At 48.7% G+C, this 23,443-nt stretch overlaps 1 protein-coding gene across 1 annotated transcript in view; it reads right to left on the bottom strand.

Moving 5' to 3' along the window:
• EBF2 (EBF transcription factor 2) overlaps nucleotides 1-5,200 on the bottom strand; it is a 206,427-nt gene extending 201,227 nt beyond the window's left edge. The window contains exons 1-4 of the mRNA XM_012435358.2: nucleotides 4,510-5,200; nucleotides 1,879-2,035; nucleotides 722-785; nucleotides 399-454 (exon numbers count right to left, since the gene is read on the bottom strand). Of these exons, the coding sequence (XP_012290781.1) occupies nucleotides 399-454; nucleotides 722-785; nucleotides 1,879-2,035; nucleotides 4,510-4,640 (408 nt within the window). The 5' untranslated portion in view covers nucleotides 4,641-5,200. The remainder of the gene's footprint in view (nucleotides 1-398; nucleotides 455-721; nucleotides 786-1,878; nucleotides 2,036-4,509) is intronic.
• Between the last annotated feature and the right edge of the window lie 18,243 nt (nucleotides 5,201-23,443).

Here is a 23,443-nt window from a genome sequence, read left to right on the forward strand (position 1 = left end):
CATCGCTTTTTCTCCCACCGCGTGCCACCGCGTTAGGAATTCCCGCTAGCAGCACTACCTGCGCGTATGAGTTTGAACTCAACTGAAATCATAGAGAAGTTTGCCCCAAGGAGAACATCATTCTTAGCAAAATGGAATGTTTCGGGGAACTGTATCTCTCAATAATTGTTTCCTCTCCATCCTTTTTGTTTGCCTCCCTCCACCCCCAGAGTTTTCCTGAGCCAGACAGAACAGGACACTTGATGAGACACAGAAAAGAAAACATTTTCCCGTGGAGGGGGCTGTGGAGTCTGACCCAGGAAATCGTGGAGGAGGGGCAGGTCAGAGACAAACTGGGAGGTTTTTTGCGGGGGGAGGTCAGAGACAGACGAAGAGGAACCAAGTGACTTCGGGCTCACCTGCTTGGTGACCGAGTCGATGAGCCTGACGTAGAGGTCCTGTTCCGTGCGGACACCTGTGGGGACCCGACAGGCACGAGTTAAGGGCCTTGGAGCCCCTTCTGGGCACCCCAAACCCGTCTCTGCCCTGTGGCTGAGGCCCAAGCAGCCTCTCCAGGCTAAGCTGCCCTGGAGACAGTGACTTCCCAATCCCCTGTCCCGGGCAAGCCTCCCGCCGCCCTGGTCTCCAAGCCATTCCTGCGATTGATCATGGCAAGGTCGCCGTGTGCGTCCCGGAAGCCGGCTGCTAGGCGCCGGCTCAAGGTTGCTGTATACGAGCTCACCGTTGCTGTAGAGGAGCTGTAACTTGTAGTGAGTGCCATTGTTGGTCTTCTCGTTGCCTTGTTCCTGAAAAGACAAGCAGCGTTCCATTCCCCTGCCTTCCAGCCCCCTCAAAAATGAGGGAAAGAGGAGAGAGTGAATCCCTACCCCACATCCCTTCTCCCCATCAAAAGGCAGCTTTGAACAACCACCTGTCCTGCCCTAGGTCACAGGGCACGAGCATCTGCTCGTCCTCGGCCGCCTCGGAAACTTGCCAAGACTCGTAGCCACTTGACCTTTTCCGGCCCTCTGTCTCCTTTAAAAATGTCCTCAGAAGAGCGACCCTTGAGTTTCCACAACCAGACAACTCGCCAAAGCTGCCTTTAAACAGGCACCACCCAACCCATCAGGCTCTGTCTGTCCTTAGGAAGCCCCAAGACTTCTCTTGGCAGAAAAGTGAAGGGACTTGTCATTTGGAAGGGCAGCATTCGGGCCTATCCTGTGAGGACTGCGCCTGCAGGGCCACGATCTCAGGGACTGAGTTCCAAGTTCAGGAGGGACTTTGGAAAATGCCTGCTCTAAAGCTCATATTGTACAGCTGGGGACACTGAGACCAGGAAAGGGCAAGAGATTTTCCTTCGATCACACATGGGTTTCCGCAGCCTGTCCTTCATTTGAGATCGAATCCAGCCCCCAATTCCAGGCTTGAATTTAGAGAAGGCTCTGCCTTGGAGGAAAGAAGGCAGAGCCTGAAGGCGGGCCAAGGTTGGGCTGCCGGCTTCCATTTAATTATGCAACTCAGCCCACCCTGCTGGCTCTCGCAGGTGCAAAATAATTAAAATTAACCCGGAGAAGGGGAGCGGTGGCCTTGGGTGTACTTTTTAACTATGGTCTAGTCCGAAGGGCGTTTGCTCCACCGTCAGTCCATAACCAGGCGCTGCTAAGGGCGCCAGTCTCCCTGCGCAGAGCCGGGAGCGCACCTTCAGCACCCGGTGAGGAAGTGGGGGTGGGAGGAGGTTCGGGAAATAGACTAATTTAGAGGCTGGAGGTGAGAAGCCTCAATTTATCTCCCTGATGATGCGAGTGGAAAAGTGTCGCAAGAGTGACAGATGGAATCTTTAGTGCTTCGCAAAGAGGGAGTTATTAGGCCGCGGAGTTCGGGGGGGTAAGTTCCGCTTACTTTGTCATTCTCCACAAAGTCCACGAAGGCCGTGCGCTCGATCTCCACCGGCTGGCCCTGCCTGTCATAGAGCGCCAGGACGAAGTGAAAGAAGTTGGATTTCCGCAAGTTGGAGGGAGGCTGCTTCTCAAAGTGGGCCCGGGACAGGGCGACCCCGCTGCACAGGGAGACAAACGGGGGACACAGGACACGGGGAAGGACAAAAAGACGATGTTACTAACCGCTCACAACACTGCAGAGGGGTAAGGGGTCTACTTCTCAGGTCCAGAGTTCTGACCCTTAGGCCTTTTCTCCAATTCGGATAAGAAAGAAGAGACTCCTTAGCAGAGTCACCGTGGCCACGGGGTTTGGGTGACAGGGTTGATGCCTGGGGTCTCTGACACCACCCAGTGGTCCGGCATCCCACCGCTGGGCCACCCACCATCCCGTCTTTAGTGGAAACCGAAAGACCCAGGCTGCCCACAGAGGCCCAGATTGGTCCCCTAAAGAGATGACCCGCATCCTACACCATGGGGATGGCTCCATCCACTCCCTCAGGTGGTACTGCTGGGTGTATCAGGATGCAGAGCTGGGGCCCAGGGTTAGGAGAATATAAGTGCCTCCTTCCCTTCGGAAGAAGCGACCCTTTTATTTCGTATTAATTCGAGTGACCCGTCCTGGACCCAATGCCCACAAGGCCCACATGCTAACTGGGAAAAGTAGTGGGTAAGAACCCCAAGGTGCAGGCAGGAGAGTAACACAGAGTCCACGTCTGGGTCCTTGGGCTGCTTGCCTCGCTCTTCCGAAAAGCTGTGCCTGGGACAGAGGCAGCGGGGAATCCTCGAGACCAGCCCCGGGGATCTCTGGCCACCCCAAATGAGATGACCGACATAAGGGACCCTCGATCCCAGAGGTGCTAGGTGGGGAAAAGCCAAACTGTTAAATGGCGAGAACCTCCTTTCCTGGGGCTGCCGCGATCCCCACTCAAGCTGCGTTTCCCGGCAGCGCCAGCAGAACCCAGTGACTGTGAAACCCAAGTTAGGGGACCCTCGAGCGTGTTGAGTGTGTGCACACACTTCCCAGCCCACCGGTCGCAGTCAAAGCCGACGTGGCCATCAGATCCCATTTCACCGAAGACTTGGGGCACAGGCGCGCGCATAGATTGCGGCGCTGCGGTCTCCCAGCCGTGTACCTCTGTGCCCGAGCACCTTCATTTATTCTTTTGAAAAGGGTAACATTTTGGCTAGGATCTCCCCCACTCGGTCTGCCCGTTCCAGCTTCAACAAACTTTTTGATCCCGGGAAGGAAGGCAGGCGAGAGAGGCGTCTTTAAGGAGCCGGGCTAAGGAAATGCGCGACGCAGCCGGCTCTGCAATGCCGCCTTATTTCCGTCTGCTCGCCGCCCGGCCAGTCCCGGAGCGCTGCGGAAAGCCGCCGCCGCGGCAGCCACCACCACGCAGTGCGGTCGGCGGGAAGGAAATCCTCGTGCCCTGGGCCGCGGGAGGGCGGGAACCGCCGCCGGCCCAAGTCCCGGAGCGATGAGACTTCTGCTTCCTCTCCTCCAAGGGTGGAGGCCGGTTCGCTCTACCCGGGACACCTGGACAGTTTGGGAAAGGGATAATTTCTCCCAGTGATGTTGGCACGTAAATGTGGGTGGGTGGACAGGAGTGCAGACGAGGAGGCGAGGGTCGTGGAAGAAGTTCACGGGCTCTTTGCGGGTAGAAAGGCGGCTTCTCTCGCAGACAAGGACCTGGAGACCACAAATCCTAACCCAGTCGTGGTGATGATAGAATGGGACTGTAATGTCTTCGTAAGGTGGCACCCTGGACATGGTATTTACTATCCCAGCACAAGGACGCCTAGACACAAAGTCAACCTCAGTGATCCGCAAAACCAGAAGCTGGTGATCTCTGCGCCTGCCTGGCTGCCGGTCGCCTTTCCTCGCCTCTTTCTTCTTCCGCAACTCCTTCTACCGTGACTCTGTCTTTTCTCTTCTTTTTAATTTCTTCTCTTCTCCAGCTCCCCAACTCCGTGCGTCTGGCTTACCGTTTTACCTTTGAGCCAGGACCCTCCAGCCTGTCCCCCCTCCCAGAGCTCCCGGCCGCCTCGCCTTCCCGGGCGGCCGCTCCGGCTTCTCCCGCTCCTCTCGCCGCCGCCACCCTCTGGCCACGGGCCTCCCGGGCTCCAGGAATCGCCCAGCAAGATGCGGGAGGCAGGCACTCGCAGGCGGCGTGGCGAAGCCGGGAGTGGCCGGGAAGCCGGCTTTCCTCCGGCGCCGCCACTGCCAGAGCGGATCCATACGCTCCGCTCCGGGGCAGGCTGGCTCAGCTCACAGGACTAGGGACTGAGCTGAGAGATGTTGGGTGCTACTTTGTCATTTTTCCTTGCAAAGCATGGACTGCAGTAAAGGAGTGGGAGAGAAACGCCAATGACCAGGCAGTTAAGAAACTCCAGTGCTGGCTGCCCGGTGAGCGTTCCCCTGACTGCAGCGTTCTGCTTGCCCGAGGGCGAGCCCCAGCGCGCAGGGCCTGGGCGACAGATGGGGGGACAGGGAAAGAGAAAGGCACGGGGAGCAGGGGAGGGGTGCACACGGAGAGACAGACGGTAAGAGCGAGAGACCGAGAGCGTAATAATTGCGCGGCCGTGTGGTTACCTCTGTGCGGCGACATTAGCGTCCACCACTCCGACATTCCGGACCCAGGACCTGACCGAATCCATCTCCGCGCCCAGCGATTTCTCTTTCAGAGCTGGTCCTCTTCCTAACGTATCTTGAATCCCAAACATTTAAAAAGTCTGATCCTCTACTGTCGCTTTAAAAATGAGTTACAACAATACAGTCCTGACTGTTTCCAACGTTGCCAGCAAATCGTCTCCTCCAAAGCAATCCAAGAAAAGGGATCAAGTGCCCAAGTTTGAGTCTTAGGAAAAAAAAAAAAAGATAACCCGTCCTTTGCTTCACTGGCGAGGTGCGGACTGATGTAGCCAAAGTTTGGGTTCTTATCCTCCGCAAATTCAGATCTGCCGCCTCAGCCCCTCCACCCTAGGTCGCTCGCATCCTTCCAGCTGCAACGCTGCCTCCTGAAAGTGATCACAATTTAGAAGCATCACCTGTTCTGGGAGAAACTGGAAGAAATTGATGGCTGCCTAATCTCTCCCCTTCCTCCAAGTCCCCCCTCCCTGCTCCTCCCAACCGTTCCAATTTAGAAAAAAAAAAAAAAATCCCCAACAGGATCAGTTGTAAAAGGAAGGGGAAGACCCGGAGCCGAGAGGAGGCGGTGGCTGCGAGCGCCGCGGAGCAGGGCTGCAGCCGCGCGCGGGCCCCATGAATGGGTTACTACGGCCCTGGCCGCGGGAGGCGGAGCCGCGGCCCGATAAGGAGCCTCATTTGCATGGACGCTCGGGATTGGCCGGCGCCGGGTTAGCCGGTCCGACGTCCTCCTGCGGCGCGCGCCACGCTCTGCGTTGCTGGGAGTCCGGGAGGTGAAAGGGGACAGAAAGCTGCGGGCGTCGCGTCCTTGCACGAACCCCGTGTGCGTGCGCAGGATGGGGGGGGGGGCTCTGACATCCTGCACTGACTTAGGGTAGCCGGGCTCTGCGGGCTGGGGACGCACGGGCTCGGCCTGGCTGCGGGAATCCTCCGTGGATCCTTCCTCTAGATGTAGGTTTTTGTAGCCTGCCGGGAGGCACGTCCGTTCCCGGGATTCGGATCTGTTTGCATGCTTGTGAGCGTGGCCACATGTGCTTATGTTTTGTGCAAACGTCCCCCAGAGCACCCAGCTCCCTGAACGGCTCCCGCAGGTCTCCTGGAGTTCCACGGTGATATCAGATGTTGTGTGCGGCTTGCACGGGGCTGAGTGGAGGACATATGAATGAAGGCGGGGAATGGGGTGGGATGGACGAGCGGGGCTCAAGTGCTGCTCGAATAAATACAGTGCCGGGGAAAATGGTCCAGGAGCTAAGGAAAACACTCGCGGGCGGGCGCGAGCGGCAGTCGCACCCGTGTGGAGGAGAGGTTGCTGACAGATCGAGGCGGGCTGCGTGCGCGAGCGGCCGGGGCGTAGTCCCGCGGGTCCTCCGGTTCCCGCCCCACTTCTCTGCTCCCGAAGCCCCCGGGAGTGGCGGGGGGCGGGGACGGGGTAGTCGCGGAAACTTCGCGCACCGCGCGCAGTCGCCGCGGTGCTGGCCGCAGGCTGGTGGCCGGGAGGCGGTGGCAGCAGCCTCAGAGAACAGCTGAAACCCTAGACGGCTTTTTAACTGCGCCGGGCAGCTCGCGGTGCCTATTAAACATCCTCCTGGCTGGGTGTCATTTTCTTGCTTCTCCTTTTGTATTCTGATCTGTGCATAGATCTGCTGCTGAAATCTAGAACACCAGCGCAAAAACAGATTTGAAGACAATGAATGCAAATCTGTGCTCAAAGACCATCTGCTGTGGAGGAGACAATCAGCTCTTCGCAGTTCGAGCTATTGCGCCCGGGTCTCCTGGCCTCATTACGGAGAGGGCATTTGCGAGCGCCTGGGCTGCGTTCAGGGCACTTTCTCCCCTCTTAGGTCTCAGATTTGAGAGACCAGATCCCTTAGGTGTAGGTGAGCGCTCGCAAAGGAACTGCGAGGGTTTGCCGCTAGAGGACACAGCGCCTCGCAACTCGTTTGCCTGGGCGGACAGGAAGCTTGCACTTAAAGAAAACCTGGCTCTCCTGAGAATGGGACCAGTGCGCGCCTCCACCTCCGCCCCCATGGGACTAACCAACGCGACACCTTGTTGCGCGCGCAGGATTACGACTAGAAAGCGCTACTCCCAACTGCGGAGATTCCCTTGAAAACCGATAAGGGGTTGGGGAGTTTGGGGGGGTGGGTGCACGGACCATCTCTGCACAGGCCCCGGGTTCCAGGGCCTGGGGTCATTGATTTGAGGGAAGGTAGAGAAGGTAAATCCCCCTCCTCTGGGTTGTGTTGACTGTGGTACCCGGACCCCAGGGCTCTGGCTTGGTCCTCCCTGTTGGACTAAAAGGGCCAGGAGAACCATACAGGGCCATTGGGAAATGGATCGGGTGACTTGTAAAAGCCAAGTAAGACAGGAGTGTCCTCAGCAAGAAGTGGGGGAGGGTGGGAGGGAAATTTGTAGGGATGAGATTCACTGCCCTGTTTCAACTTGGCGATCTCTGTTACATGCAGGTTTTACGGAGTTCGGTCCCAGCAAAAACTAACCACCAGGGATCTTCTACCATCTCTCTTTATAAATCTCCCCGAACCTCAAGCAACTACCCACCCCCCACCCCAGCCCACACTCCCTTCTTCAGCTGTGGTCTGCGTCCAGCAGGGCCAAAGCCTTGAGTTCCTTGGCAGAAAGTGTGGAACAGCCGTGACCACTTCCAGACAAGCCGATGAGACCAGTGATTTTTTTTCAAGGGGCCTTTGATCGGCTGCACCTCCACATTGCCCGGGAAAGGTGCGCAGGGCACCCCGAGAGGCCTCTGGTCAGCAGTGGGCCTGGGCCCAGCCCCAACAGTTTACCCCTCAGGCTCAGGTTGGCTGGGGTTAAAGGGCAAAGTCAGGGTCGAGGGCGCCAGCTTTTCTTGGCGGTAACAGCTGCCACCCAAATTATGCCCCCTCAGGAAGCGAATGAATTGTTTCTTTCTCCCAGCTCCCTGCTGCCCGCCCCAAAACAGGCCGCGAACGGCGGGTGCCCCTCCTTCCAGCCAACCCCTAGAGACGCGAGCCAGGGCCGCGGTGCCCCGCTGGAAGTCAATTTAGGGGAGCGTTGGCCCCGAACTTTGACAGAGTGTGGCCGTCCCGCTACTCGTGGGCGGCGTTAAGGGCGCCCCGCGCGGTAGTGCTGCTGGGGGTTCCAGGGATGGCTCCCTGGCGGCTCCCCGCGGGCGGTGAAGTTCCCCGTTGGCCAGGCTGAAGTTCCTTCGGGAGCTTGAGGAGACAAGGGCTGCCTTGGGCCTAGCGTGGCGGCGTTTCGGCCCACCCAGATGGGCTTGTGTCCTTATAGGTTTTTGGGGGGAATGGACGCTGAGTCCGACACCGGCGCCAAAAACGCGTGGGTTCCGGGAGAGAGTACTGGTGACTGTGCCTGGAGGGTCGCTCCCACCTCTATCGCCTCCAGCTACCCGCAAGCAAACCCCCTTTTCGGTCGCGCGACACAAAACCCGCCTGGAGCTGCGCTGGGGCCCGGCAGGCGCAGCTGCGGCCCCGGGAAGCCCAGTCCCGCGGGGCTGCGGAGCCCACACGCTTCTCCGGCTCGCGCCAGCGAACTCGCTTCTGCCCCTCCCCTGGGTCAAGAAAAATCCAAAATGAACTCTATGATTAAAATTATTCACAATCTATTTATACAAAACTGGGGTGTCTTTTACCCTGTCTCCTTCATTCGCCCTTCCCAAATGACCCCCACCCCCTTTTTTCCCATGTTTGTGTTTCACTTCTGCAACCCAGTGCGAAATGTTCGATTTCCTCTTAATTGATTTTAAGGCCACTTTGCCCAGTCTCGTCCGGTCCAGTCATCTGGGCGCCGATCAAAGGTTCAGAAATTTTACTTAGAAACTGCTCTCCTTGCTGTGTTCCTGTCCAGCGGGACGCTGGGGTGAATTCAGAGATGTCGGAACACACCCCTAAATACAGCCTTCATCCCCATTTCCAGACACATACCCGCTGCGCTGAAGCACAGAGCCAGACCAGTACCCGGGGAATTCGATCCTCAGGAAGAGCCAGCCTGGGTTTTATAAATGGAAAAAGGCCGTCCCCGTGGTCTCTCTTCGGACCTGGATTTTCCGATTTTTTTTTAAGCTGGAATCTTTACTCTTTATCCGACTGCAAAGAAATAGATTTACTCTGCATATCAGAGACCTGCAGAATATTTAACTCAAAATTCTTCGTGAAATGATATTTTAAATATCTAGCTTCATTAACTCTCACACCAAATTGCAACTTTGGCATTTTCTTCCAGAAACTAGATTTGTATGTTCTATAAATGCGAATTCCCTAGAGAGGGTGGGAGAAAATAAACTATTCATAAATGCACGACAGATAACTCAGGAGGACTCTGCCATCGATACCAAACAGCTCCCTTATAGGACAATTTGGATAAAAAGTGGATTCGCTGCTTTTGATTTCACATAGTGAAGGAGATTCGAGCGGGAACAGCTGCAGAAATACTGAGGCGTGGAGGAACGTTTTAGAGACACTTGATGTCGATTGTGTCCAGGCCAGTTGGGGCACTGCAGTGATTTTACCCAAAATAGACTGGAGGAGCCAGATTCAACTCAATCTTGACACTTGGCAACTCCTGAAAGTCTTCCTCCTCGTCCTCCTCTCCTCTGCTCCTCCTCCCACTAGTATTCTCCTTTAGAAATATCCCTCTTTCCCATCCCCTTATTCCGGGTGCAAAACGAGCGAGGAAGCAAAGCGGAAAGGTCAGGAGAACAAATTTTCGCAGCAGCAGCCGCCGCTTGGGGACCGCGGGTGTCCGCGCGGGTGTCCGCGCGGGAATGGAGGCCCGGGAGGTGTGTGTGCTGCGGGACAGGCTGTCTGGATAGAGATGTGATGGGGGTGGCTTCCACGTGAAGCTGGGGACCTGATTTCCCGGGCAGGAAGGGTGACTTGTTCGTGAAACCCCTGCTGGGGGCCGTGCTGCGGTACAGCAGGGTGGCAGCCCCTTCCAGGAAACTGCAGGAGGCGGTGGCATCTGTCATCACTACTTAATGGTGGTGCAGCGATCGGGGCCAAATTGACCCACATTAAGAGGCTTGATCACGCTGGCTCCGTGAAAGGGAAGACCCAGAGGAAGGTACTAACGATTAGAGGCAGGACTTGCCCAAGCCCTTTCTCACCCTTAAACTTCACAACATTTCAAGGGGAATTTGTAGATTTGTTTGCCCTCATTTTACAGATGAGCAAAATGAGGGTGGGAGATGACAGTTGGCATCCCAGCTGCTAAATGGGGAACAAGGATCCTCCCTTATCTTCCACTTCTAATACTCCACAATAGTGTGCAACAGAAGGCCTTCAGAAAGAAAAAGTTACATGTGACTTTTTTCCTTTTTTTTTCACCCCGGGCTTCTTGGCTCAGTGATAACCGAAGAGCTACTCTGAAATGCCCCCCTTTTCCTGGTGGTGCCCGCCAGCCGGCAGGGGAAAGCCCGTGGGACCTCCCAACTCCTTCCCGGCTCGCGGCGGAGGTGTGAGCGATGTGTTGATTATTCATATTTTTGAAGAGCGCACACTGCCGCGGCCGACGCCGCCACATTTCACACGTACACTGACGTGCACACATGCACACGCGTTCACCCGGCCCCGCACGCGCGCACCGCCCGGCGCGCCCGGGGCCCTCCTCGGATAAGGGAGGGGTGACAACAGGTTCCCGCTCACCGACACCCCGCTGCCTTTTCCTCCAAGCCCCCACAAACACACCCTTGGCTTTCAGATCCACCCTTGGTTGGATCTGAAAATATTGCATATTCTTCTCCATAATATACTAGTCTCCGCTACTCCCGCCTCCGGGATTTGCGGGTGGTGGGGGAGACTTTGGGGGCGGGGGTCAGCTGCAAATACGGCATCATCTAGAATTTCATTCCATTTAGCATTAGGCAATCTCCTTCTCCAACACAGACACGCACCCTCACACCACTACGATCACCTCCACCCACACTGGCACACCTCAATCAGGTGGCAAGAGAGAAAATCCAGGAAAGTCATTTGCGTAGAGTGCACAGTTTCATCTAACGTTTAGTGCCGGTAGCGGTGCAAACTGGACTTCCAATCATGGGATCTCCCCAAACATAGCCCAAGGCCTAGAAATTCCATTTCTGGTTCACAGAACCCTCCACCCCCACCCCTCACCTGCCGGAAGCCGGACAATCATTTCGAGGCTAGTGGGTCCAGGGAGCTCCGGACGTGGCACCCGCGGAAACCCTCAGAACCAGCCGGGAAAACAGAGATCCCTCTCCTGGCCGGGCAGCTCCGTGCCACCCTAGAAGGAGCGACACAACTTCCACTTACTCTTTTCTCCCAAAGGAGAGCAGACGGGGGTCACAAGGCTTGGGGGTGACCGCATTCAGACAGTTCCACACCCCCGCGCGGGACGCTCTTACAGCAACGTTTAGGGTAGTGCTGGCCGCGCCGCGTAGGGGGCGCTGGACTAAACGCCCAGAAACCCTCACAACCCGCGCACTTTCAGTGGATCTGACCCCGGGCAAGTTCGGTCGTTCCTGTTGTCCTCACTCCAAGAAGAAACTCTGGTGTCCGCAGACCCAGGTTAGAGGCTGGCGTTTACTGATGAGGTCTCTGGCATTTGATCTTACTCCTCTGAACCTCAGTTTCCTAGCCAGTTAAACGGGAATGTTATTCCTTTGAATTTCAGCTTCCTTACGGTAAAATGGGGATATTTATTCCCCAGAGCTTTGCTTGCCTTAAGGGTAAAACAGCCTAGGCGAAAGTATCTGGCACACAGTAGGTGTTCAATAAACGCTTGCTTTCCCTCAGCATCTACAGGTGTAAGATGAGCATGACCACATCTGCTTATGGAATTCACTGGGTCCTGAGTCTCCTATGGAGATGGATTTCCTCTCCCCCGACCCCTGCGCTCCTGAGGCAGGGATTCTGACTCGCTTGTCTTTGCAGCTCCTTGGCCTGGCGCAGGGACTGGATCGCGCAGTGGGTGCTCAGTTTTTTGTTTGTTTCTCAAGGAATTATATGTGGGGAAAGTGCTTCGGAAGCTGTTTGGTGCCGCAGGTGTCAGAGGGCACCGAAGGTCACCGAGCGGGGCCTTACTCCGGGAGGGAATGCGACTTCATTCCCAGGATGCTGCGCTGGGGGCTCCGTGCTGCGCGCGGCAATAGGTAGGGCGCACCCCGAACGCCAGTTCGGTTTGCTGCGCGGCCGCGTGCTGGGATGGATCGTGGAACTCACCAGAGAATTGAAGAAGATCTTGAGGAACTCTGGAATGGTCCTTCCGTTTCTACGACAACCCCCCCCCCCCCCAGCCCCCGGGTCGATGAGTGGTTCACAGAGAGCTCGGGGAGCCCCTCCCCGCCCTGCGCCCTTCTCAGGAAGAGAGGCGGCTCGCTTGGCATTACATGTCTTGGTCTCCGGAGAGCCGAGCTCCCCGAGCGGCACTTTCCCAAGCCCGCATTAAACGAAGCTGGGAGGGTGGGAAGCTGACGGGCGGAAGAACAGAGACACAGCTCACAGCCAGCCAGGAGGTGGCCTACTGGAGGCTGGGGGGCGCCGGGGGGAGGGGTGGTGTTAAGGGGTGAGGTTCCAAAATTTTCCATTCCACAGAACTAGAAGCCCTTTTAAAATTTGCACCATCTTTTATGCAAAGGCAATGCATGTTCATTGCAGAAAAATATATACAAACAAAAACAAAAAGAAATTTGTAACAGCCTCCAATAGCATCAACATAAATAACTACTGCTAATATTTGGATTGTTTTTCTCCCAGCCTTTGTTTTATGCACATTTATACATACTCTAAATGGGAGCATAGGCTATTTGCTGATTTGTAACCTGTTGGCTCATTTAATATAGCATATTTTCCTATGCCATTAAATATTTTTCTACAGTAATATGTAATATTGGCATAATATTTCACTATCCATGCCATAAATTGTTTGATCGGTCTATTGGATTGGACATTTAAGTTGCTCCTAATTATTCACTACTATAAACAACGCTATGCAGAACATCTTTGTAGCTTAGTTTTTTAATGATTCTTTCCTTAAGATGAAGTCATAGAAGTAAAATTGCAAAATCAAAGACTGCATATTTTTACACCTCGATACAGATTGACAATTTGGCCTCTTGAACGATTAAATGTACACTTTTGTCAGCAATACCTGAGATTACCCCTTCTGCCCTCACCACTCAACATTTCTCAATCCTTAAGGTTATAATCGTATTAAAATTTGCCAGTTTGGTAGATTGGAAATATCCTTTGGTATTTTTATTTGTATTTTATTTATATTATGTGAATTTCCAGTAAGGGGAAAATGTTTTTTATACACTTTTTGACCAGTGTGTATCTTTGGGGAGTTAAACATTATTTTATTAAGGAATTTGAATTTTAATTAATCATATATGTTGAAAATATTTTTTCCAATCTTTGCTTGCTGGTAATTTTATGTATGATAATTTTTTTGGTGGCAAAAATGTAGATGTATTTTAGTTACAATATTTTTGTCTGCAAGTACCAAAATAAGCAACTAAAAGCAATTTAAGCAATAAAATCATTTAATTATCTCACACACCAAGAAGCCTGGAGGTAGATGGCCCCAGGTTAGGTCCAGCACTCACTACTGCCACAAACAACCCTGGTTCATTGGTTCTTCACCCCACCATGCTTTGCCTGTTGAGTTTCAATCTCACCTCTACTGCCTCCTAGGGGCGGATACAGCAGCAATCATGGCGCACATTCAAGGCAGGAAGCAAGAGAAACAGTCCCAGTGGACTGCAAAGTAGCAGCTTTCCAGAAACAGCCCTTATGCCTCAGACAAACAGTCCTTTGCCATAACTGAGTCATGTGGCCATCCATAGTCAGATGTTAACCTGGAAAACCAAGTGCCTCCATTGTGAAGCACTTCAGGGCTGGTAGAAAATGGCAGTTGGATTAAGCAACTAGACGGAGCCCTTTTTGTGAAACACAGTCTTGCTCTGTTGCCCAGGCTGGAGTGCAGTGGCAACATCTCGGCTCACTGCAACTACCACCTCTGAGTTCAAGCGATCTTGTCTCAGCCTCCTGAGTAGCTGGAATTACAGGCATGTGCCACCATGCTCGGCAAATTTTTGCATTTTTTCTTAGTAGAAATGAGGTTTTACCATGTTGTCCAGGCTGGTCTCGAACTCCTGACCTCAAGTGATCTGCCGGCCTTGGCCTCCCAAAGTGCTGGGATCACAGGCGTGAGCCATCACGCCTGGCCTTAGACAAGCCTATTTTATTTTATGTCCTGCAGTAGGTCTTCAACTTGTATGTAGTTAACTCCACCCATGTTTTTCTTTATAATATCTTTGTGTATAATTAAAAATAAAAAATTAACACCTGTTATGTACCCATAATTAAAAATAAAAATGTTTAAAGAATATCCTCCTTTTGTGTTGTTCACAAGTAATTCTTCCCCATTCCAAGATAAATATTGATGTATATTTTCTTATTATTTCTTTTTTCATTAAAAATTTTGCCCTATGTAAGTAGATTTGTTCATTACAGTCTTGGTTCCCTTTTCAACAATAAGGACTAAGTTTTAGAAGGCTAATTTAAATAGAAGATTAGCTATAGTTACTGAAATATCAAAATCTCTTTTTGTGTGTCTGTGTGAGACGGAGTCTTGTTCTGTGTCCAATCTCAGCTGTCTACAACTTCCACCTCCCTCCTGGGTTCAAGTGATTCTTGTTCCTCAGACTCCTGAGTAGCTGGGATTACAGGCATGCATCACCACACCCAGCTAACTTTTTTTGTTTTTAGTAGAAACTGGGTTTTGCCATGTTACCCAGGCTGGTCTTAAACTCCTGGCCTCAGGTGATCTGCTCACCTCCTAAAGTGCTGGGTTTACAAGTGTGAGCCACCTCACCTGGCCCATTTTATTCAAAATATTTTGATGTTTATTTATCAACATAGTCCCTCTGGAATTTATTTCTGTTTATGTTAAGAGGTGAAAATCAATTTTCTGTCAGTAAATTCTTAGTTGTACCAATAGCATTTATTAAATAATCTTTAATTTCTCCCAAAATATGAAATGCCACATTTGGGGAGAAATTAAGGATTATTTAATAAATATATAATATATATTATATAATAAATATAATTATATATAATGTATAAATATATGTAATAAATATAATATATAAATAATATAGAGAATTATGTATATATAAACTATACAGATATTTTTAAATTAGAACTGGAAATTTATGACTCATTTAGAAACTAGAGAAACCACATGCTTTTTAGTTAGTACATTTTATTTTATGTCTTCCAGTAAAACTTGTAGTATTGGGTGGTCTTGGTGGCTGATGTCTGTAATCCTAGCGCTTTGGGAGGCCAAGGCAGGAAGATTGGTTGAGCCCAGGAGTTCAAGACCAACCAGCAGGACAACATCATGAAAGCAGGTCTCAGGGAAAAAAAAACAAAAACAACAACACAAACAAACAAACAAAACACCTGTAGTTTATTTATATAGGTCCACCACAAATTTTGTTTGAATTATTCCTAGGTAGTTTGTGAGTATTTTTTCTATTATAGTTCCTAATTATTGCATATAGGGAAGTTGTTCATTTATTACACACAGAGAGATCTTTCTTGGCTCTTATTAGTTGTCAGTTTCTTAATTGATTCAATCAGACTTTTCAGACAATTATATCACCTACTTAATGATAATTTGGTCTTTTTCTTTTTAGTAAACTTGATTTACTTGTTAAGTTTCATTGGATAGGATCTCTCATACAATGATGAAGAGTAAAATATCAAAGATAAACTTTATTTTGTATAAACTTTATTATGGATATTTTTATAATATGTTATTATAAAATATATGTTAAGTTGATGATTGGTATCTGATATTATAAAGTACAAATCTATCTCAGGTTACTGAGAACTTTGATCACAAATAAATGTTGAATTGTATCAAATATATTATTAGCACTTACTAGGATGATTATAGACTTTTCCTCATCTTTCTATTATTTTTATTAAAGATGTTAATATATTTACTAATACTGAATATTTTTGAATTTCTGTAATAAACTCAACATGGTCATTTAATTATGTATGCATTCATTTCAAATTTACCAGACACCTTACCAAGGACACGGTGGTAAATACCACCAAGTCCACACACCTGTGAAATTTATATTCCAGGGAAAAGATGATGATTGATCTGCAATTTTATCATGTTAATTCTGTCTCTGTAAGTGTGTTGTATATTTACTCACCTGACACCCATCACTGATTCTCACCCCCTCTTCTGTGCCTTTTAGTCCTGGAGATTTACTTTTTCAGTGTTCGGTGGATCATTTCAGAAGTCCCTGCTTGAAGTTTGCCTTTCTAACTCTTCCAACAATTTTGCAAACTCCAGATTCCCTCTTTTTTTTTTTTTTTGAGATGCAGTCTCACTCTGTCACCCAGGCTGGAGTGCAGTGGTATGATCTCAGCTCACTGCAGTCTCCACCTCCTGGGTTCAAGCGATTCTCTAACCTCACCCTCCCAAGCAGCTGGGATTACAGAAATGTGCCACCATGCCCACCCAGCTAATTTTTGTATTTTTAGTAGAGATGGGGTTTCACCATGTTGACCAGGCTGGTCTTGAACTCCTGACCTCAGGTGATCCACCCACCTTGGCCTCCCAAAGTGCTGGGATTATAGGTGTGAGCCACCGAGCCTGGCCCAGATTCCCTTTTTTAAACCTCTTTCTTCTATGATGTTTGGGAGAATTTCTATTTATTGCGCCAAATCCGAACTAGCACATCAGCTTTTGGTATCAGGGTTACACAAGCTCTGTAAAAATAATTTCTCTAATTTTAATATACTAGTTTAAATAGCATAGGATCTATATTTTCTTTAAATTAACAGAATGTGGCCAGGCACAGTGGCTCACACCTGTAACCTAGCACTTTGGGAAGCCGAGATGGGAGGATCGCTTGAGACCAGGAGTTTGAGACCAGCCTAGTCAACTTAGCAAGACCCCCATCTCTATTTAAAAAAAAATTAACAGAACTTGCCCATAGAGCCTTTGATAAGTTATCTAATTTATTTGATGGTTAATGATTTACTCAGGTTTCCCATCTCTTATTGAGTATATTTGGATAATTTTTATTCTCATATAAAATAATCTATATTGATATTTTAAAATGCATTACCATAAAGCTGCATCTTGTATTCTGCTATAATTTTCTGTATCTGAAATAATTTTCCCATTGCCAGAGCTGAGTATTTTGATTTTGTGTCTTGTTTTATTTTTATTTCTCCAGACTTTTCTAATTTATACTCCCATCAACAGTGCACCAGAAACTTGGTATTATCTGACTTTCTAATTTTGGCAAATCTGATGGGTATAAAGATATATCTTGTTCTTGTTTTAATGTTCATTTCTTTGATTGCTGGTGAAGTTGAGCATCTCTTCAGACAACTTTTAACCATTTTGCTCCCTTTCCAATTAACCACTTGTTGTTAGCATTTTTCCACTGGATATTCAGCCTTGGAGGTGGCCGTTGCTGCTGCTTCTGCTGCTGTTGATGTTGATGATTGGCAGAAGGATCTTACATGTTTAGATGTTACAGATATTATCTCTTAATCTGTCATTTGTTCATAACTTGGTCAGTGTTGTCTTTTGCTGATTGAAAATGCTTTATTTTTTTATCTGGTCAATTCCATTCATTTTTGTGCTTTGGAATCTTACTTAAGAAGTCTTTCTGCACCTCAAAATCACACAAATTCCTATACTTTTTATCGTATTTTATATATCCACACACTTAATCTCATACACATGAGATTAACCTGTGACATAGTCTAAACCAGTGGTCCAGATTCTGTTTTCTCCATTAAATGAGCTATAACTGCACTATTACACCACCAAATGCTTTGTAGCATGGCAAGAAAGAAAATTGTCCTAAATACGGTCTGGGACAGTATTTTCTGTATGTATGTGATATAATTTATAATTCCTTTTGGAAAATAATTAGCATTCTTGTGTGAATTTTTTAGTAGACTTTATTGAGCTCAAGAGCAATTTCTGCGAAGCTGTCTGTTTTGAGAAGGGTCTGATAATATTAACTGGCACTGCCTTACTGTATTTTTCTATAAACTCCTCTTCCAAGAAAAAAAGTCTGCAATGGCTGGCTCAGGACCTTCTTTCCCCAGGGCAAATCTGAAATAAAGCTTTGACATCAGCTTGTAATAATTTTCTCAGAAAGGCAGCTTTAACAGCAGCCTACACAGTCTTCAGTTCTTCTTCTAGATAGAACTAAAGTTCTATATGAAGTAATTTCTTTTCCCATTGCCAGAGCTGAATATTTTCATTTTGTATCCTATTTTATTTTTATTCCTCTAGACTTTTCTAATTTATACTCACATCAACAGTGCACTAGAAACTTGGTATTATCTGACTTTCTAATGTGGGTGATAGATAGAACTGAAGACTGTGGATGCACCTCCCTTCAATCGATTCACGCCTGTACTATGCCTTAGAGAAATTCCTTCAAGTTTATTATACAAGAATGGTATCTCTCTCTAGTTTCCAGCAACAATGGGCTTTAAAAAATCATATTTCTCAGTATTTGAGAAGATTCTTAGGAATGACATTATCATTGGATATTATCACTTTATAACAATATCACTGCCTCCATTACAGTTCTGTTTGGTAACAATTCCTGAGAATTATTTAGAAGTGTTAGTTCTCAGTATTTTTATTCTCATTGAAATGACAATTTTTAAAAGTTGTTTAAAGTGTTATTTTTCCAGTAGTTCCACGATGGTTCGTAAAATCGATCTCTTTCTTCAAACTGCCAATTCTCTTTCTACGTCTAAGGAATTTGCATATTCGGTGCTCCCTCATCCTACAGAAGGGAGTCAGTTTGAATATTTGGTGTGAGCTACTTAACATCTTCATGCTTCACTGTTTTCATCTATAAAATACGATGATGATATATTTTAGCTATTTTTTATTGTTTTTCAGGTAAGGGGAGTTGAGACTGAGTTCCAGATGGATTTTTTATTCAGATGCTCCAGGCCTCAATGAAGAAAGAAGACGAAGCTTTAGATTATTGCGCATATTACTTTTCTATATTTAAGCTCCAGTGGGCTGTGGAGAACGGGAAGGCAGCTACAACTACAAGCGGCCGTACAAAGGAGCTTCATCTTCATGTCCGAGGGTTTGGTTTTGTTTTGTTTTGTTTTGTTTTGTTTTGTTTTGTTTTGTTTTGTTTTCTTTTGTTTTGTTTTGAGATGGAGTCTTGCTCTGTTGCCCAGGGTGGAATGCAGGGGCATGATTTCACTGCAACCTCCACCTCCCAGGTTTAAGTGATTCTCGTGCCTCAGCCTCCCGAGTAGCTGGGACTACAGGTGTGCACCACTATGCCTGGATAATTTTTGTATTTTTAGTAGAGATGGGGTTTCACCATATTAGCCAGTCTGGTCTCAGACTCCTGACCTCAGGTGATCCACCTGCCTCAACCTCCCAAAGTGCCGGGATTAGAAGCATGAGCCACCATGCCAGGCCCATGTCTGAGAGTTTTATTTTTATGTTTCTTAGGACAACCTAATGTTAACTGGAACAGTGATGTTTTATTTAGGTTTCCTTTGCCCTCCTTAGGGCCAACCTCTGTAGTGCCCATACCGTGTTTAGGATACGTCCCCAAATAGATAAATATTATACATGTCCGAGTAGGCTCTTACCCTGAGCCTCTCACTGTGCCCTGTGCATAGCTGGGAGGCACAGGTAGAACTCAGCTCCCCACACCAACTCCAGATCCATCTGCTCTGAGTTAGGGCATGCTGGTGAAGTGACTCCCCCTGGTCCCTGGGTAGCTTCTAGTCTGTAGAAAATGCATGAAATGAAGCAAAGGAAACACCTGTCTAGGCAGAACCTCCCCTTCATTCATTCATGCCTGCAATATGTCTTAGAAAAACTCCTTGAAGTTTACGATTTGAGAACGCCACCTTTCTCTAGTTTCCAGCAATAATGGACTTTTAAAAATTATATTCTTTTAGCAATTTCAACAGGAATTTTAGGCATGGGCTCAGAGGATTGGAATTTCATATTCAATTCTGTATTCCCAGCACCTATTAAAATGTAGCAAGTATAAAGAATGAGTCTGTGACGAAGAGATGAATTACCAGGATGGTCACATAATTTATAGTCTAAATCAGGACCCTTTTGAGAATAAAAGGGGATATTGGCCAGGTGGGTCAACAGATTAACAGGAATAAAATGGAACAGTGTCCAGAAAACCATAATATGTGATCACCCTAGCACAGGGAAACAGAGAAGAAAAACAAGTGATAGGGTGAAAGAATGATAGAGGAAAAAATATGCCTCAGCCAGGTGCCGTGGCTCATGCCTGTAACCCCAGCATTTTGGGAGGCTGAGGCAGGTGGATCACTTGAGGTCAGGAGTTCAAGACCAGTCTGGCCAACGCAATGAAGCCCCATCTCTACTAAAAATATAAAAATTAGCTGGATGTGGTGGTGCACACCTGTAATCCCAGCTACTCGGGAGACTGAGAAAGGAGAATTGCTTGAACCTGGGAGGCAGAGGTTGCAGTAATCCAAGATCAAGCCACTGCACTCCAGCCTGGGCAATAGAGCAAGACTCTGTCTCAAAAATATAATAGTAATAATAAGAAGAAGAAGCCTGGATTCCCTCGGAAACCAACTCAGAACCAGAGACTGGCATGCAGGAAGTTTACTGTGGACTGCTCTTGTCAACAGTAAATAAGAGGGAGTAAGAGAAGTCAGGATGGGAAGAGGGAGAAGTTAACTGTGGTGGACCAGAGAAAACTGAAATGGGGATGGCCCTGCAGTGAAATTCCAAATCAAGGCAAGAAGCCTAGACCTTTGTACACCTGTATCAACTGGTCACAGGATGTGAGCTGACCAGAAGAAGGCAGCTTAACCCTGGGTGAGGCAGGCTCCTTCCATGGAGGTCAGTTCCCTCCTAGGGAGGCAGCTGCAGACCTTCAACAGCCAACACACCCAGCAGCTGGAGCAATAAATGCTCAGATCCCAACAGAGCATCAGGGGGGCTTACTACAGTGTCCACTACAGTCCACCCCTTGTGTCGCTCAATCACCTCTTTCATGGAGCTAATTCCTCACATTCTGAGATTCAGAATGGTCTCCATTTCAAAGGAAACACAGAAAGAAGGGGAATGAGTCAAACGATAGGCCTGCTACTACAGCTGGTCTCAAGGCCACAACTGACACACGTCATTTCCCTCCGTTCTAGGCTCCCTCTACCCTCAAATAACATTTCTGATCCCAGTACTTTGGGAGGCCAAGGTGGATGGATCACTTGAGGTCAGGAGTTTGAGACCAGCCTGACCAACATTCCACTAAAAATACAAAATTAGCTGGGCATGGTGGCACATGCCAATCAATCCAGCTACTTGGGAGGCTGGGGCAGGAGAATCGCTTGAACCTGGGAGGCAGAGAGTGCAGTGAGCTGAGATCATACCATTGCACTCTAGACTGGGCAACAAGAGCAAAACTCCATCTCAAAAAAAAAAAAAAAAGGAAAAGAAAATAAATTTCTGCAGGTCGGGGTGTCTTACACAGTGGGTGACTCAGAGCAAGATCCATGAGAAGTTGGAGTCTCTGGAGACCATGCTCTCAGAGCATGTCTGTGGCTGCTGCACTTTGCCAGTTGCCATCAGAATTGGGCAGGGAGGTACCAAGAAATCACCCTCATTTTATCACTTGGGAGCCAGATACATTCCTTCAGCTCCATTACATAACAGCAGCCCACCTGCTCTCAGGGGCTACTACCTAGGTCAGGATGATGACACCTTTCTTTGGCTGTTGGTCTCTTGGCACAAGAAGCCTAGAATAGTCTCACGGTAGCAATAGCTTAAAGTTTAAAGGGATTCTTTCTATGTCTCTTGGTGGAAGGATTTCCCTCTCTAGAAATCAGGACCTCTAGGCCCACCTAGATTTTCAGAGAAAAGAAGCTTAAGTTCCTCACAGGGGTCACTGGGAATGAAGACTATGGGGCCACTCCTGCTTCCATGCCTTGTTTTCCAGCCCTATGTGCTCTATCTATTGGGAATGCAGCACCACATAATGGTCATTGATTAGAGGGCGTACCGAGTCCTGGAGGATGGCACCTCAGTCACTCTATAAGGCCAGCAGCTCTGGATGATGGAATATGCAACAGGGCCAGTGGGTTCCATGCTCAGGCACCCACTGCGATATCTCCTTTATTGGAAAGTAGGTCCCTGGCCAGATGTGACGTTTTGCAGGATCCTGTGTTGGTGGATCGATACTCTGTAAACAATCAGAGAACTGTGCTGATTTTAGCTCTACAGGCAGGAAAGGCAAATCCATACCCCAATTACGTGCTCTTTCTAGTCAAGATGAATCACTGGTCATTTTCTACCAAGTGGTTTGGTCTACCTGAGGGCTGCAGCTTGGAGGCTCAGCGCAGGTCTGCTGCTGGCAGGCAGAACATCCAGCAATGGCAGTGGCTAGGTCAACCTTCATGAGTGGACACTCACACTACTGGGCCCATGCATCGCTTCCACCATGGCCACAATGTTCATGCACCCATTGTGTCAGCCCTGTGGGGGCTGAATGCAGAGGCTGGTTGAGGACAACTGGCTGACTCGTCACATCTGCTTAGTTGTTCAGTGCCTCTTTCCCGGAAGATGCTCTCAGGTGTGCATTCACATGTGATCCAGAGAGCTTCACCCTTCATACCCATTCCATTAGGTCCAACCACATGCCTCCTTCCCAGTCCTCTTTCTTCTCAATCTTTCTCCTCCCAAGCTTCTGAGAAACGAGCCAGTTCCTTCTGCTTACGAGTCCATATATATTCTTCTTTAAAGGACCTCCTTTTTTCTACACACAAAATGGATGCTCAGGTATACTGCCCGCAGCATTTCCTGTTGAGAGGATTTCTCCTGCCAGATATTCAGGGCCACCCCTGAGTGGGGCCATAAGGGAGCAGAAGTCCATTTTTGGCTTGTACCACATGCTATGCTGATCCATCTGTGAGCCACACCTGGCCTTTTTCCTCCCCCATCAACTGATCATAAGGAACCACCCAACTTCATGCAGCCAGAGGTGTGAGTTCAGGAGAGGCAATGGTACAAAAACAGTGGGGAGTTCAGCAGAGGTTGGAGAATTGGGCCTTTGGTCCATGCAGCTTTCTGATGCTCTCTGGCTTTGTGTGTGCCCGCCTGCACGTACCACTTCCATCTCACAATATGGTGCTGCTCTGTCTCCAGATATACGATTTGGTGGGTCTAACAGAATCAAGCTCATAATAGGCAGTTCTGGCTGTAGGATCACTTTTGCTTCATCTCTCCAGGGTCCAGAAACATTCTAGAAGTTGTTTCTCAAACATGTAATTCTCTGCTATCGATGGCATTGACCTCACTCCTAAACTCTAGGGGTCTGTATTGTGATTCTTTTGTTAGAGCTTCCATAAACTTTACGTGGCAACTTTTGACCCCACAGATACCACTAATTCCATAGGGTCTGTTGGATTATAAAGGCCAATTATCAGCACAGCTTGAACCTCAGCCTGGACCTGCTATAGAGCTCTTTCCAGTTCTGGATACTCCAGAGTTACAGCTGGTGGGAGAGTGGTATTCCCCAGTGTGAAATATGCTGCTTTCAGAACCTGAGGCCCACCAGACATTGTGCTTACTTCTTAGTGGTAGGAGGTGCAAGATGCAGTAACTTGTGCTTTACTTTGAAGGAGATGTCCCACTGTGCTCCAGATCACTGGACCCTTAAAACCTTTCCTATTGTGGCAGGTCTCTGAATCTTCGTTGGGGTTATCTCCTACCCTCTAGAGCACGTGTCTTATGAAGGCCTTCAGCTCACTTTCCACATCTTGTTCATCTTGTCTGATGAAGATGAAGTCATTAATATAGTTGG

The sequence above is a fragment of the Aotus nancymaae genome, unplaced genomic scaffold, assembly GCF_030222135.1.
Source record: "Aotus nancymaae isolate 86718 unplaced genomic scaffold, 86718_ANA_hifiasm-v0.15.2.pri h1tg000079l, whole genome shotgun sequence".
Lineage (NCBI taxonomy): Eukaryota > Metazoa > Chordata > Mammalia > Primates > Aotidae > Aotus > Aotus nancymaae.